This window comes from Penicillium macrosclerotiorum (genome assembly GCF_028827735.1).
Source record: "Penicillium macrosclerotiorum strain IBT 26536 chromosome Unknown utg000006l_segment0_segment0, whole genome shotgun sequence".
NCBI classification, from domain to species: domain Eukaryota; kingdom Fungi; phylum Ascomycota; class Eurotiomycetes; order Eurotiales; family Aspergillaceae; genus Penicillium; species Penicillium macrosclerotiorum.
Window position 1 is genome coordinate 1,264,268 of NW_026643085.1, and position 14,481 is coordinate 1,278,748.

Sequence of the window (14,481 nt, forward strand, 5' to 3'; positions counted from 1 at the left end):
ATGTCTGTCAAGATGGCGGGAGAGTCAAAGATTGAAGACCAGCCGGAGGCAAACATCATTGTTGCGGCCGATCATGGCCGGCTCGACCTTGTTACGACGCTCTTAGAGGGCGTTATAGACCCAAATACTGTGGACGAAGTCGGAACTTCGGCTTTGCACAATGCAGCAAATAAAGGTCATTGGCATATTGCCCGTCTTCTTCTGGAGAAGAATGCATCACCTCGGATTCGAGATGGCAAATACGCGATACCCGTCCACCTCGCGGTAAAAGCAGGTCACCAACAGATCGTCCGCTTGCTCCTCGAGTGTGATCCGGGTATATCTGACACTAAACAAATTGACCAGCATAAACTCCTTCGCCTTGCTGCAGGATTTGGCCATATCGATATTGTTCAACTACTTCTGAATCATGGCGCCTCCAGCCTGAGCACGGATGGAAGAAAAACACCGCTGCACTGGGCCGCTAAAAAAGGGCATGCTGATGTCTGCGAGCTTCTTCTTAAACACGACAAAAATTTAGATCGATCTCTATGGGCCCGTCCAATGGGACCCAGTTTAGAAGTCGACGCAAAGGATATGTTCGAGGAAACTCCATTTACGTACGCGTGTCAGAATAAACACAAGCGGACCGTGGAAATATTCCTACGGCAATATTCAAATCTATATAAGACCTACCGTCCCCAAAGGGGCAACGTCTTCCATGACGCCATCAGGACAGGTGATATTGAGATGGCTGGCATCTTTTTGAATCATGGCGCGGATATTGAGATGAAAGACAATAAAGGGCGACGAGCCATTCACGTGGCCGTCTCCGCTGATACCATGGGGTTCGTCGATACATCATATGAGATGATACAGCTTATACTTGCGCATGGTGCTACAGTTGATGTGAAGGATGAGAACGGCCATACTCCCGAGTCCTACACTTCTAAGCCAAGGATCAGAATGTTACTGCGCACCTCTAAAGTGTCGAAGGGAGAGTCGGTGCCGGTAGCACCACAGACTAAGGCACCGCCCCCTGAGTACAAGAATTGAAAACTCGTCGAATTGCAGGGAGCAATTAGACTATCAAGGGTTTGACCATACTGATGACGAACAGCACAAAGAGTGTCCTGTTTCATAGAGCATTCAAGGATCTACCGAGACAGTAGAGTAATGATTCTGTCAATCCTAGTCCGATACTCATGTTCATCTGCCATATAATCCGCTGAGATATCGTATGCATATACGAAACCCGCTTTTCTTTATTTCTGTGTTTGATCAGCCCCGAGGTCCGGTAAAGAGTAGTCAAGAAAGTCTGTCTCCAAAGCACCAGTGCCCACCGAAATTTGCTTGGTACAGCTACTAAATTCAGTCTTGGTTCGCACCCTTCTTGCAACGACTAACATTCAAAAGACGTCCTTAGTAGCGTCATTTAAAGAAATTTCTGTAGACGGGATCCCCAAAAAGGATTAGACCACGAAGCTGTATCAAATAGCAGATCCCCAACGGCTATCTTTCTTAGCGTAAATGAGAACCGACCAACTTAATTTAACCCAATCCATGTGGCGCGGCAATAATACTCTAGCGTGCTTAAAGAAGGTAATAGTTGCAATAGATAGGTGGGTCGGACCGCCCGGTTGCTGGCAGAAGATGCTCGATCGCCTGAAGGTTGTAAGTTGAGTGCCCACGGTATGAGGAACAGCAACTTGGGCTCTAGATACCTTTTTCCGAATCTACAGCCACGAGCTACTTCCAAGTAAAGAACTAACAATGCCAACCGTGCCCCCAATCATTGACTATATTCACTTTACAGAATCGACCTGAACGGTAACAAGATCAAACTTATTCGTCCACATGGACACACTAACCCACCAAACCGACCCACTTGGACTCGAAATTGGCGAAAGAAGCCGACGAACCATTCCAGAAACGCGCCCATTCAGCTCGCCATGAATTTTTACGTGGACGAATTGCCGCGATCCCAATAATTTTATGCTTGCATGTTACTGGGTACATGTGCTAACCGCAGACCTGTAGTTTCGAGGGCGGGTTATCTGTTGTCGGCATGTCCGGCTCGGCAATGTGCTACGTTTATCAGCATATGCGGTGTATGGTCTCACGGTTATCGTCATGCACAATAGGTCTGCGGGTTGGCTGGTATTTAAAATAATCGAAAACCCGGCTTAGATCAAATGCTGTGTCATCAAACAAAATAATTTGAATCAAGCCATGTCCCATACGATTGATCTCGCTGCGAAAAAGAAAACTATGCCTGATGTCTCGACATTTCCATTTACAGTGACTGAACATATTATTGACGGACAGCATATTCGAGAATACCCCGATGCTACCTCTGTTAGCCAAGATGTGCCTCTGAAGCTTGTCTTGAAAAAGTATGCTCCTGTTGACAACCCAAATCCTCAGCCCGGGGACGTGACCATCATTGGAGCACATGGATGTGGGTTTCCAAAGGTGAGCACCACGTTGCACCAGATAGATCGCTCGATTTTTCCAATCTCAGCCAGTTAAATCATAGATCTCTCGCACTAGGAGGTTTATGAGCCATTGTGGGAGGACCTTCTCGCCCGCAGCCAACAAGATGGATACCGAATCCGAGCGATATGGATTGCCGACGTTGCGAACCTCGGGGCTAGCGGAGTCCAAAATGAATCTAATCTAGGGAATGATCGTGAGTAAAAAGAAATTTTTCTTCAAATTTGTCTAACAAGACCCAGCGTCATGGTTCGATCACGGTCGTGATCTTCTCTATATGATCAACAAGTTTCGAGATGAGATGCCGCGCCCCATAGTCGGGGTGGGACATAGTATGGGTGCAGGCCAGCTGTAAGCACACTCAATTGAGAAAAGAAAAATATCAAGACACAATTATCCTAATACCAGCTATCAGGGTACTGCTTTCGCTCCTCCACCCGCGCCTACTCACTTCCTTGACCCTGATCGAGCCGGTCATCGCGCCCGACATGTTCACAGGCAAAGGCCCCCTACTGTCAATCGTCTCGCTCAAACGACGTGACACCTGGAAATCCCGCTCGGCCGCTATCGAAGCCGCTCGCAAAGCACATAAAATATGGGATGAGCGCGTTCTGGAGCGATGGATCCGTCATGCATACCGCGATCTACCAACAACTTCCGCGCAAGGCGACCCAGTGACCCTGACCAGCTCGAAGTACCAAGAGGTTCTGCAATATCTTCGGCCCAATCCCGTAGGCCACAAGCCGACGGGGCAAGAAGACAATCTGGCGGTGGGACCACCGCCCGATCCTCTTCTTTACGCGGACATTATTGGCCCTCCCCATGCCACCTCGCCCTTCTATCGGTACGAACCCATTCTAGCATGGAAATTGATGAAGCACGTGCGGCCGCCCGTGCACTATGTACTCGGAAGCAAAAGCCCCATCTCTTATCCGGAAGCGCGTACGAATATCTTGAATCGCACTGGGACCGGCGTTGGGGGCAGTGGCGGTGTGAAGGCCATGCGGGTGAAGCAGACCATCCTCAAAGGGACTCATCAATTGCCGTTGGAGAAAGTAGGAGAAACGGCTGCTTCGGTTGGCCCTTGGATTAGCCAGACCGTGCAGCGTTGGAAAGAGGATGAAGCCCGGATCGCGGAGCGATGGGCTCAAAGACCAATTGATGAGAGGCTAAAGTCCATGGTGGATTGGGTGCCGACACTGCAGGCAATGATCGACCCTGATCCCCAGCGAAAAAATTCGAAACTCTAGATTGTCATAGAGAATCAGAAGGTAGAAGTTTAGAAGACTCATAAATAATCTACAGACTGCGGGTCAGACAAGAGGACAGTCCAAAGAAGGTATCACGATGAAAGGGAGAGCCTAGACACGGTCATAAAATTGAGCACATACATTTCAATTAATTTCAACTCGTGATAGACATTCATTATATTACTCATCAAGGGCATCATCAGGCCCAGCACTAGATTTTTTCTCTTCAATCGGATCTGCCGGAAGCTCAACGGGCATCATACGCCCATCCAACTCATGACCCAATTCAGAGCCAGTGGGCAATTCCACAGGTTTGGCATTGCGGCGGCGAAGAAACACTCTTCCAAACAGGGGCACATCTCCCAGGAGTTCACTCAGCGTGGGTGTAGTATATACCTGGCCCGTTGCGAGGGCAAGTTGCTTCTTCCTTCTGCGGATGATGAATACGGCCAGAATTATGGCGAAGATAAATGCGCCAGCCACGGATCCAATCACGATGCCAGCAATGTCGCCACCATTGAGCTGGCTAGATTTGTGATTTGTCGTATTTTCAACGGTTGTGCCAGGCTGGTCGAAAAACGCTGCGATCTTTTCGCTGCTGAAGCCTGCGGATGGTCTCGTCACGGTTGCATTCCCAGTTGCACTTTTCAGGTCTTAGCTTGGCACGGGTGTTTTCAGAGGGTGATGGCGGGGTTGGGAAGGCTTACCTGCCACCTATGACATTGTATATCGACGATGGGAGCTCGTATTGGCCGGCATCTTTGTTGAAAACTTCGCCCCATTTGGACGTTTTCAGGTCCAGAATTGCAACACTCTTATACTCCCAGTCGCAACCGTTGGTGAGGTTGTCATACTGGACACCGCCAACGGTCAACATTTGCGACTCAGCGACGACATGGCAAGTATGTCCATAACGAGGAGACTCCCCTTCTAGAATTTTAATCCACTTGAAGGAGGGGATGGTGAGGACGTAGGTCTGGTCGTAGACTTGCTTGGCACCTCGACCGCCGTAAAGGTATATGCTGTGGCTGGAGTTATCCGGTGCAGAGACAGCGATTACACAGAAGTCAATCCTCGGGTCGGGAATACTACCCGTGGTAGCTTGTGTATACCATGTGCCATTCGAGGCCCCGCCGTTGATGGATGCAATGTCAAGAAAGTCGATACTGTCAAAGGAGACCTATGTTGGACTTAGGTGTGAGTCAGTGATCTAGGAAAACCTCCCGAGTTGGGCGACCTACGTATGTCCCTAAATCTGACAAGTCACTGTTGCTTGAGGGCTTAGTCACTCCTCCCATGGATACGATGATTCCCTCGCTCCCCAGGTTTGCGATATAAGCTAGGCCGCCCATGGCACGGGGGTAGTTCTCCAGCGAGGTGGTGGACAGGTTATGTGCTTCCTGTGAAGTGGTATTGATAACCACGAGGCCATCGAGGTATCTGCGGAAATTGGGGAAGTCGAGAAAGCTGGAAGAAGATCCATTGTCAATGAACCCATTCAGATAGAAACCTAGTCCCCGATCTGTAGCCTCAGCCCATGCTCCTCCGGCTGGCCGATATGGTAGATCGAGCGACACGTCGTATTGATTCCACGAATTTTCAGAAGTGTCAACCGACCAGAGTGCGTATGTTGCAGAGGTCGGCCATTTGAACCCGGGAAAACTTGTGTTTGCCCATGACACGGTGCCTCCATATTGGTAGAGATTAGGGTCATCTTCAGCTCCTGCATACAAAGCTCCGCGGACATTACTCGGGGGGGGAGGTCCCGGTGTTTGGGTTGGCAGACTTGTTGTATGCGGTCTCGGATATATTAGTGTACCAGTCCCAAGATGAGTCCATATCGACTGTGATCAGGTATTCGTCTATGGCCATGGTGAGGATGATTCTTTCGGTTGACTAGGGCGGAGAGGGACAACTTACTGTATCCCAGGATCGGGGTTCCTATGCCATTACCACGCTGATTGTATGGTATAAAGACCTCCAACCCACCGTCGATGTAGAGCGTATCATTTTTAACGACAGCTGTTTATCCTGCTTAGCCTTTTGTCACGATGTGTATGTGATTGGTCAGGGAAGTGGACCTACATTGATGCCAGAGCCGCTGGCAGAAGTTGTCGATCGGATCGGTGTATGTGCTTGAGGAATCTGTGGAGTTCGACGAGATTGAGGCTGCGAGAGCTCCAGCTGCGAGACCCAGGAAAATCGCAACGGTCGACAGTCGCATGTTCGCATGGTCCGAGTGGGCGGCGATCCTGGACGGAATCTCGAAAGGGGCGGGTTCCCCGCGAACTTTGACTTTAAGAACTTGGCAGTTAGGGAGGAGCGGGGGCAGTCCTCCGTGGCCAGAGAGCAATTATCACCATGCTTATTCCGGATGGAATAATATGGATGCAGGGTAAGAGGGCCCTACCAGTCCCCAACGACCAGATTGTGGATCCACCGGACCAGACGAACTATGCTTATCAGCCAGTTGGGATCCGCCGTGCTGTCTTGGAGTCACGGGCTGGATCCTTGGCTAGCTAGTGCGGTCGCTTTTGCATTAGGCTCGCGATGTCCTGCCGAATGGTTGAAAAAAAAGTTTTGCGTCTATGTGGAATAAGGTGTGCCTGTGCCCTGAAGGGTGATCATCATGACAGTTGGCTGGAGAAATGACTCCGCGGAGACAGTCGCTCAATATTTGGAAGAGCCTTCTTGACATCGACCGTAGCAACCAATTATTGCGCCCATAGGACCGCTAGTTCACCCTTTATGTTTTTGACCTGAATGTTCGCCTTCCTTCGCTTCTTCATGATTGGTCGGCTTCGCTGACCTAGCAGGCCTGTACATGGGTGAGTTTCTAGTCTGCTGCTGAGAGGCCACTTGGGCGATCGGCAGCCGTCGGTGCATGTGGCTGTTGGCCAACCTCATATTGTACATGCATGGGATTTGGTGGCCCATGGTGGCCAGTCATTGCAAATCCTTTCGGGGTCTAGGTGTGGTTGTTCACAGCGCGACGATTAGAATCCACCTTCACAACATCTTTCATGGCGCTTCGTTGAGATTGCCAAGGGCCCATCCTCGTCAAGCGTGTTGTTTACCCTAGGTGCCAATAGAGTAGAGGGAGGCCTGGACCACTCCGCTGGGCCACTCCGTACTCGCTCCGGCTGGGCGTGGTTTGGGTGGCGCTGGTCATTTGGAGGGAAATTGTGCCAGTTCCCACGTCTATTGCCAGCCTTGTGATGCTTACCGGTCGCAAGAGGATAGACCGGTCAAAACTCCAGCACGATCATGGTTTGTTACCGTATTGTCGTTGGCAATTGCGCTACCAGTTGCACCCTGTTCAGTCTTGCGGTACGCCTCTGGTTCCGAGCTGCTGGGACTCGATTTTAGAAAAGGTGTTGCTGTCCTCCAGTAATTTGGAGCTGAAGAGTTGAGGGCCCCAAGGGGGGGGGGCTTCCGGTTGGTACCGTCAGCACGACATGAGCGCCAATTCCACCACGCTTTGCTGTTTTGGATGTAATGGAATTTAACGGATTCCGCCTGCGTTGGACACTTTTCTCTACCGGGTCTGGTGGAGTGGATCATGTTAGTAGCATCTCGGCTACATGATATGAGTTGGTCGTAGCTCGGACGTGGACACTTGGTGCCAAGAAAAAGTTGAACCCCTTGGCTCCAGCTGAACCTCAAGTTGAACCCAGTTGAACCCCAGGCCACCGGTCGGGTTGCGATCGGCCAGCATTTTTATCTCTCCCCCAGTGGTAAGGAATAAGGTAGCTCTTTTCATGGGTTCTATTGAGAGATTTAAAGCTTGGGCTTTGTTTGACTGTAAATTTTGCATGGGCAGAATCCATGATTAACAATATAGTAATTGAAGTTTCATGTTGGTGGAATACAGTCACACATATATATATGTTACATTTATATCTCCCCCAATCTTTGACCTCAGCAACAACACTTCCCTACCAAAAAAAAAGACGACCGGAGCCAATGGCCAAGAGCAGAATGCAAAAATGGATCGACAAATTGATAAAAATCAACAGACCAACTCCCCAATGGCCATCAATGCTAAATGATAAGATACAAATATGATGAACCTTGGCCTAACAAGGCTAGACCAGAAGCGACCTACTAGGACGTCGAAACAGATAGAATGGGACTGAAAATAGACTCGACTACAATTCATACGGCGGAGCGAGACACAGGTGCCTGAGAATGGCATTGATCCGAGAGATTGCCAGTCATGCAGTCGACATACATCGTGTACGTACCATGATGGGGGTACGGCGCCCATAACGTATATCGTACGCTACTCGCAAAACACGATATGACACACCATATGGACCGGGACAACAAGGCTCAGACGCGCCGAACGCGACACGGCCACCAAGACAACACGTAAACACAAGCGAGCAGAACGCAGATGAGCGCAGATTACAACGGAACACGGGAAATTGATTGCAGTTTCCAGTTAATTCTTATTCGTATCAGATCACAGAAGGTGATCGATCCCACTTTCTAGAGTGGTGCCAGCCATACTGTAAGAAGGCCGCTATGATACAGGAAAGCTCAAAAGGGCGAACACTAGCAGACCCATAGTGGACGCAAAAAGTAGTGGTAATCGTGTAATGAAAAGCAAACCCAGAGACCCATGACGATTGTAAAATAAATCAGAGAACACCCCAACGTCCCATCATACCGTGAAACAACCCAGGAAGAGAAAAGACATGACACGCTTAACCACCGAAACCGTACAGGGTGCCTGAAAGAGAAGAGTCAGTGAATATGCCCCGACGGAGAAAAAACACCCAAAGAGGGAACAATGGGAAGAACGTACGGCCCTGGCGCTTGAGAGCATAGACAACGTCAAGAGAAGTGACAGTCTTGCGCTTAGCGTGCTCAGTGTAAGTGACAGCGTCACGGATGACACCCTCAAGGAAGGTCTTGAGGACACCACGGGTCTCCTCGTAGATCATAGCGGAAATACGCTTGACACCACCACGACGAGCGAGACGGCGGATAGCGGGCTTGGTAATACCCTGGATGTTGTCACGCAAAATCTTGCGGTGACGCTTGGCACCACCCTTGCCGAGACCCTTGCCACCCTTTCCACCTGGGAGAAAGAACGCGTTAGGACGCGTCGCAAAGGTCGAGACCAATCGAGGGCGGGGGAGGGGTAAAAGACTTACGGCCAGACATGATGTATGAAGTTGTTAGTAAAGGAAGTTGTGGGAAAGTTGAGAAAGTGGAGAGACGGTTGTTGTCGAGAATGGATGGAGGAGAGATGCTCGAGGGGAAATGGATATTTGTAGCAGAAGCTGCGCGCAACGCGGGGGGACAGGAAATCACAGAAATCACGCGCTAACTGGCGGATCGACCAATGAGAGATGAGGATCCCGGCGCTAGCGTGATCTGCTCCGACCGGGCCTGGCGCAAGGCGGTGAAGGGGCATCCGTGGCCGATCAGGCGGATCAGTCATCCTCGGACATCCATGGACCGTCCGGCTTCCTCCTTCCTACCTCCCTGGTTCATCCCCTACCCCCTCGATAGAAATCCCCCGTAGACCCGGCCACCCCCTGTCTGGCATGTAGAATACCATCCGCCCAGCGCTCAACCCCTCCCATCCCCCCGGCGGCGGGGATCACGTAGATCACGGCTGGGCCAAGAATGGCATTTGAGATCAATGATCTGGCCCGCTGATTGGTCGATCCCGAGACAGGCTCTCGCTTAGCCCGCGAGTCCGCATCGGCCAATCAGAAGCCACGATTCCGAGCGTCTGCTTTGCAGGGCCTGCCAGTTGATCCGACAGACGGCGCCCTGATTCGCCCACCCGCAACTCTCAGATCACCAGCCCGGCCGCCCTCCTACAAATACCGCCACCCCACCCTCTCCCTCTTCCCTTCTTCATCCCTCCAGTCGACCAACTCAACCATCCAACCATCCTCTTCCATCACCAAACCCATCAATCTTCATCAAATTAAAGATGGCCCGTACCAAGCAGACTGCCCGTATGTACTCCACTCACTTCTGATTCTCTTTGCCGCACCTCGTGGTCTCGGTTCGGCGCTGCGAGACAAAGGAAGTGGTGTCACTCCGACACCACTTCCCGTTTCAGACAAGCGCCGAATCGAATCCAACGCGTCGCGCCCCCACCCTATCAAAACAACATGCTAACTGTCGCGCAACAGGTAAGTCCACTGGTGGCAAGGCTCCCCGTAAGCAGCTCGCCTCCAAGGCCGCTCGCAAGGCTGCCCCCTCTACCGGCGGTGTCAAGAAGCCCCACCGTTACAAGCCCGGTACCGTCGCTCTGCGTGAGATCCGTCGCTACCAGAAGTCCACTGAGCTTCTGATCCGCAAGCTCCCCTTCCAGCGTCTGGTTCGTGAGATCGCCCAGGACTTCAAGTCGGACCTGCGCTTCCAGTCCTCCGCCATCGGTGCTCTCCAGGAGTCCGTTGAGGCCTACCTCGTCTCTCTGTTCGAGGACACCAACCTCTGCGCTATCCACGCCAAGCGTGTTACCATCCAGAGCAAGGACATCCAGCTGGCCCGCCGTCTCCGTGGCGAGCGCTCCTAGATGGCTTCACCCATCTAGCGGGGTGGCTACTTTCTTGTTGACTCTTATGGGAAGGCGATATGGGGTTCTGCTTTTTCTTTCATGACTACTGGCGACAACATGATGGGTTTTGCTTTCTTTTCGAATATCAAATGGGTTTCGGAACAAGGGTTGTTTCTGAATTTTGCTTTTTTATTATCTCGCGTGATCAATGCTACTGTTACCCGGTCTGCTCTTGAATAGAGAGACGCACCAGGGTGGTTCAGTCATGGGCATGTACATTAAAGGAAATCCTCTTTACCATGGTGCCTTAGCGCGCACCATCTCATGACATAGACGCTGAAATGCGATCTTCTATGATTCAACCCATTTCCATCTGGTCCATTCCTTTGCACTGTTGATCACCAACCACACTTTATCCGACGTGCTATGATCGCGACGCGTGGAGTTGGTCGTGTCTGGTGTTGTAGACTCCCAATCCGCGCTATGCACGTGCGCATTGTTGCCCCACCCCCTAACAGGTTGAGTCGAGAACCAGAACAACCCATTCGTCAACTGGAAAATGTGTCCGGGTGATTTTGAACTGTACGGAGTAAGTCGAAATGACTGCGAAAAGATCACGACTATGTCTGGTACTTTGAGAGGAAAATGTGGGTTTTCCTTTTAGCACATATGTTGAAGCATCGAGTTCTGTGATAGAGTCAGGAGATGTAAAGATGATCTTATTCTTCTCTATGTGCTAGCTAAGAAGGTGCCTTATAATCATGTGATCTAGCTTAGAGGGTTACAAGTTCAGTATTTGTCACATTAAGTTGAGCGCCTAAGAAAACATTCATCACACACCGATGGCCTCGACGTGTACACCAGAGATAAAAAATATGTATTTAGCAATATAACAATTAACTTTGAAAAACCGAAGCATCCTCAGAGCTACAGCTAGTTGTCTGGATGTCTGGTAAGTTCCATCGCTATATCCTCGTCTTCTGGCAAGTAGATCGTGCGTGCAGAGCTTCCTGATCCTTCCTTTTCATGGACCTGGTTCGATGATTCCTTGGAATGCGAGGACGACATTAGTGAAGCTTTACGGAGGAAATACTCGAGCAACCCAAATACCTGTTCGTAGTTCTCGTTGTATATGTTCACAATGTGCTGCGACCACTGAAGTCTTGTCAATTGATAGAGCAAGACGATTCACTAAGATTCCTGTAAATTCTTACCTGGGAATCATTATTGATCTTTAGGAACCAAAAGGTTTCACCGTCGGCGCTCATTCCATACACAGTACAATCTTGTCTGTGTTGGTCCTTTCGCAGCCTAAGCACCATCCCTTTGAGCGAGTTAGATTTCGCCAATAGCACATATGTGATTTCAGACTCATCCATATATCCTAAGCACTGGGCCACACCAGAAGAGGTCTCAACCCTCATCTTGGCTTCCAGGACAACTACATTAACCGCTATTTCTTCAACCTCTCCGTACCAGAACGCGTAATCAGGCTTCCCAGACAAATTGACCTTTTTTGTGGTGGTCCTTGACTGGCCCATATCTCCATGTACTTTCGGGCTTCAAGTAGAGGGATCGGCCGTGGTGTGTAGTATTCAAGCGAACATGATACTGCGCGCATATGAGAAGCATGTTTAGGCAAATCCGAATCTTAGCTTCGGAGATATCGTTTTGATCAACGGTCGCATTAATCACTCTCAAGATATATCCTAAGTCAAATTAGCAAGGATATGTTCTCGATTTTGTTCCGGGCTCACCTACTTAACCCAGTTGGCAAAGGCATTGGTGGCACAATTCCCAGATCAGGATCATTTGCCGTCAGCTTCAAATGAAGCATCGCCTCGACTTCATGACGTTTCAGAGTAGAAACAGCGAGGGTTGGCAGCTTTGACTTAGACTCTGATTTGCTTTCATCGACGTTTTCGACGAGTCGCTTGAGGTCTTTTCTGTGTGCATGGCTACGGAGAAAATCCTTGATGGTCTTGGTAAATTCTTTTACTGTTGGAGTCATACCGAAGACGTGGTAGTCCGAAAGGGAAAGAGAAACGTAGCAAAAGAATGAAACCACATAACAAGAGGATAAGAAACTGTCAACAAGAGGGTAGGAATCACACAACAAGAGGGTGAGAATCACACAGCAAGAGGGTCAGAACCACACAACAAGAGGATGAGAAACTGTCAACAAGAGGGTAGGAATCATACAACAAGGGGATGGGAATCACACGACGAGAGGATGGAAGAGGGTCAGTAGACAATAGGTGGAAGGTGGCTTGATGAAAACTAGACAGGTGATAAGAATCAGACAGGTGAGTGAGAGATATTGCCCATGAAAGGATCTCAATTTGACATAGTAGCAACAAGCGACTCCTACTATACCCAATTGGGCCTATAGCTACTGCCTATTTGGCACTTAATCGCCTACTATTTACTTTTCCCGCCTTGGCCACGGAAAGTGAGGTAGAGAGTGTCAAAGTGTCTAATGTAATACGTAGTTGCTAGGAATATGTTCAAACTTCCTGGCACAACAGGTTATCTCAACAGCCTCTCAACTCACCTTCTGACTACTTACGAAGTTTTGCTTCTTTTCTTGACTCTCCATGGCCCCTTTGCGTCTCTCTTCCACTTTATCTGTCCAAAAACTTCAACTTCGCGATGTTGAAGATATTTTCCATCTGACCAAAAGTCGTAGTATGGATTGGGTGCAGATGCAGACTCCGTGTGAAATTCCAGACTGCTGCAGTAAGATTGATCTGAAAACATCTTTGAAACTTCCACTGATTCTTACATCTTACTCAGACGAGATTCTGAATATGATTGACCACTTCATTCAGTCGACGGGGGGCATGAAGTTGCCCAGAGGCTTCGCCTAGCTATATTTATTGGTGCTTCTTTTTCTACAAGCCCCGATCAGCAGGCTAGCTTGCCTCAGATCAAAATACAAGGCAAATACCGGTTTTCATTTGGGCCAGTTAAGTACAAGGGTTCGACGTACTGTCTACAAGGCCTCCCCTGTTACTCCCTTTGGTATGACCCTTTGGAAACTGGGCTAAATTTGAATCATCTGGCTCTCAATCTTGTCATCGTAGAACGAGACAAGGGAAAATCTGCGCATGGCATACCTCAAGCGCTTGCCTATATGGGCATGGTTCATAGACAACGCCGATGCGATAGAAGGGCCCCACATGCCGTTTTCGGCCTCTCTACTGATCATGATCAGTTTCATTTTCTTCAAATTGATGTCAAGGGAAAGGTTCATTATATAATGTCTCGAGATTCCTAAATGCCCAGGCTAACCTTTTACCAGTGGTCTCAGGTGGATATGAATAGCAGCCACCGCCAGCAAATTGCCGATACACTTACTTATATTCATAAACAAGCTTCTATCCTGTCGACGATAGAGGAAAGAACCTCTACGACGCTATGGAATCGAGTTCAAGGTATCGCCGGTATTCTCCGCTGCCCATGGCAAGGGTCGCGGAAACCGGACAAAACCCGGACGGCTTTCAGTGTGAACGATGATATCTAACCCACCGAGGTATTCGAGGAGGGTGGGGATTAGACCCAAGGGCTCTAAAAGCAAACTGGAAGTTGCTTTTTACTACTATTGTCTGGTGAGGGTGATGATGATGAAGTCATTTTCCCGGAGTGTGAGGTGGCAAGCTGAGAAATGAGAACGAAAGCTGCTTTCAATTGGAGAATATCTTTCAGAGTACACAGTCTTTACAGATATAGCTTCACATCTCCGATAGGGAGATATGTCACTCCTACGCTCTTTTCGTTCAGACTGTGTCTTTTCCCTCTTTGGAAGGCCGTCCTCGTGGTGTGTGCTGGTTTGTTGACTTGTTCGTTGATCCATCTCACCCTGCCTGCATGTCAGGTTTGTCATCGAGCGCCTTGGTTCTATATACATACAAATTGTCATGCGAGGTTGCGCTAGGCCCGCTTAGCTCTCAGAATAGCTGCCCGCAACCCGGCCAAGTCCGTCCAGCGCTCTTCGGGAGAATTCCTGTTCTCTAAGGTCATCAGATGAATGCTCAGCTGCATGAATTTAATGGAAAACACAAAATGAAACAGTAAAGAGCGCACGAGGGGTAAACCCTCAAAAGAAAAGAACATGCAAAATATTGAAAACTCTCAACTCTGAGATCTTCGCACTGTGAGATCTCCAGTCCACGCAAAAGAACTTCCTTCCAGCATCTCTCTCCCTCCCTCAATTCACTGAAG

The 14,481-nt window shown here is 49.5% G+C and overlaps 7 protein-coding genes across 7 annotated transcripts; 3 read left to right on the plus strand and 4 right to left on the minus strand.

Moving 5' to 3' along the window:
• On the plus strand, positions 1-1,035 carry N7462_005742 (ankyrin repeat domain-containing protein; the record flags this gene model as incomplete). Its single annotated transcript, XM_057077460.1, has 1 exon — positions 1-1,035. One exon carries the CDS (start codon positions 1-3, stop codon positions 1,033-1,035), a length of 1,035 nt encoding a protein of 344 aa, XP_056933040.1.
• A 1,176-nt stretch (positions 1,036-2,211) lies between these two features.
• N7462_005743 (uncharacterized protein) lies at positions 2,212-3,725 on the plus strand (the record flags this gene model as incomplete). The annotated part of the gene is made up of 4 exons (XM_057077461.1): positions 2,212-2,454; positions 2,533-2,671; positions 2,718-2,826; positions 2,891-3,725. The coding sequence occupies 4 exons, from the start codon at positions 2,212-2,214 to the stop codon at positions 3,723-3,725; spliced, it is 1,326 nt and encodes a 441-aa protein (XP_056933041.1).
• A 180-nt stretch (positions 3,726-3,905) lies between these two features.
• On the minus strand, positions 3,906-5,949 carry N7462_005744 (putative cell wall anchored protein; the record flags this gene model as incomplete). Its single annotated transcript, XM_057077462.1, has 5 exons — positions 3,906-4,368; positions 4,433-4,905; positions 4,967-5,448; positions 5,646-5,747; positions 5,811-5,949. 5 exons carry the CDS (start codon positions 5,947-5,949, stop codon positions 3,906-3,908), a joined length of 1,659 nt encoding a protein of 552 aa, XP_056933042.1.
• Positions 5,950-8,437: 2,488 nt separating this feature from the next.
• N7462_005745 (histone H4) lies at positions 8,438-8,900 on the minus strand (the record flags this gene model as incomplete). Its single annotated transcript, XM_057077463.1, has 3 exons — positions 8,438-8,463; positions 8,539-8,814; positions 8,891-8,900. The coding sequence occupies 3 exons, from the start codon at positions 8,898-8,900 to the stop codon at positions 8,438-8,440; spliced, it is 312 nt and encodes a 103-aa protein (XP_056933043.1).
• Positions 8,901-9,670: 770 nt separating this feature from the next.
• Positions 9,671-10,275, plus strand: hhtA (histone H3; the record flags this gene model as incomplete). Its single annotated transcript, XM_057077464.1, has 2 exons — positions 9,671-9,709; positions 9,890-10,275. The coding sequence occupies exons 1-2, from the start codon at positions 9,685-9,687 to the stop codon at positions 10,273-10,275; spliced, it is 411 nt and encodes a 136-aa protein (XP_056933044.1). The 5' UTR covers positions 9,671-9,684.
• A 915-nt stretch (positions 10,276-11,190) lies between these two features.
• On the minus strand, positions 11,191-11,681 carry N7462_005747 (uncharacterized protein; the record flags this gene model as incomplete). The annotated part of the gene is made up of 2 exons (XM_057077465.1): positions 11,191-11,412; positions 11,472-11,681. The coding sequence occupies 2 exons, from the start codon at positions 11,679-11,681 to the stop codon at positions 11,191-11,193; spliced, it is 432 nt and encodes a 143-aa protein (XP_056933045.1).
• Positions 11,682-11,745: 64 nt separating this feature from the next.
• N7462_005748 (uncharacterized protein) lies at positions 11,746-12,268 on the minus strand (the record flags this gene model as incomplete). The annotated part of the gene is made up of 2 exons (XM_057077466.1): positions 11,746-11,966; positions 12,019-12,268. 2 exons carry the CDS (start codon positions 12,266-12,268, stop codon positions 11,746-11,748), a joined length of 471 nt encoding a protein of 156 aa, XP_056933046.1.
• Between the last annotated feature and the right edge of the window lie 2,213 nt (positions 12,269-14,481).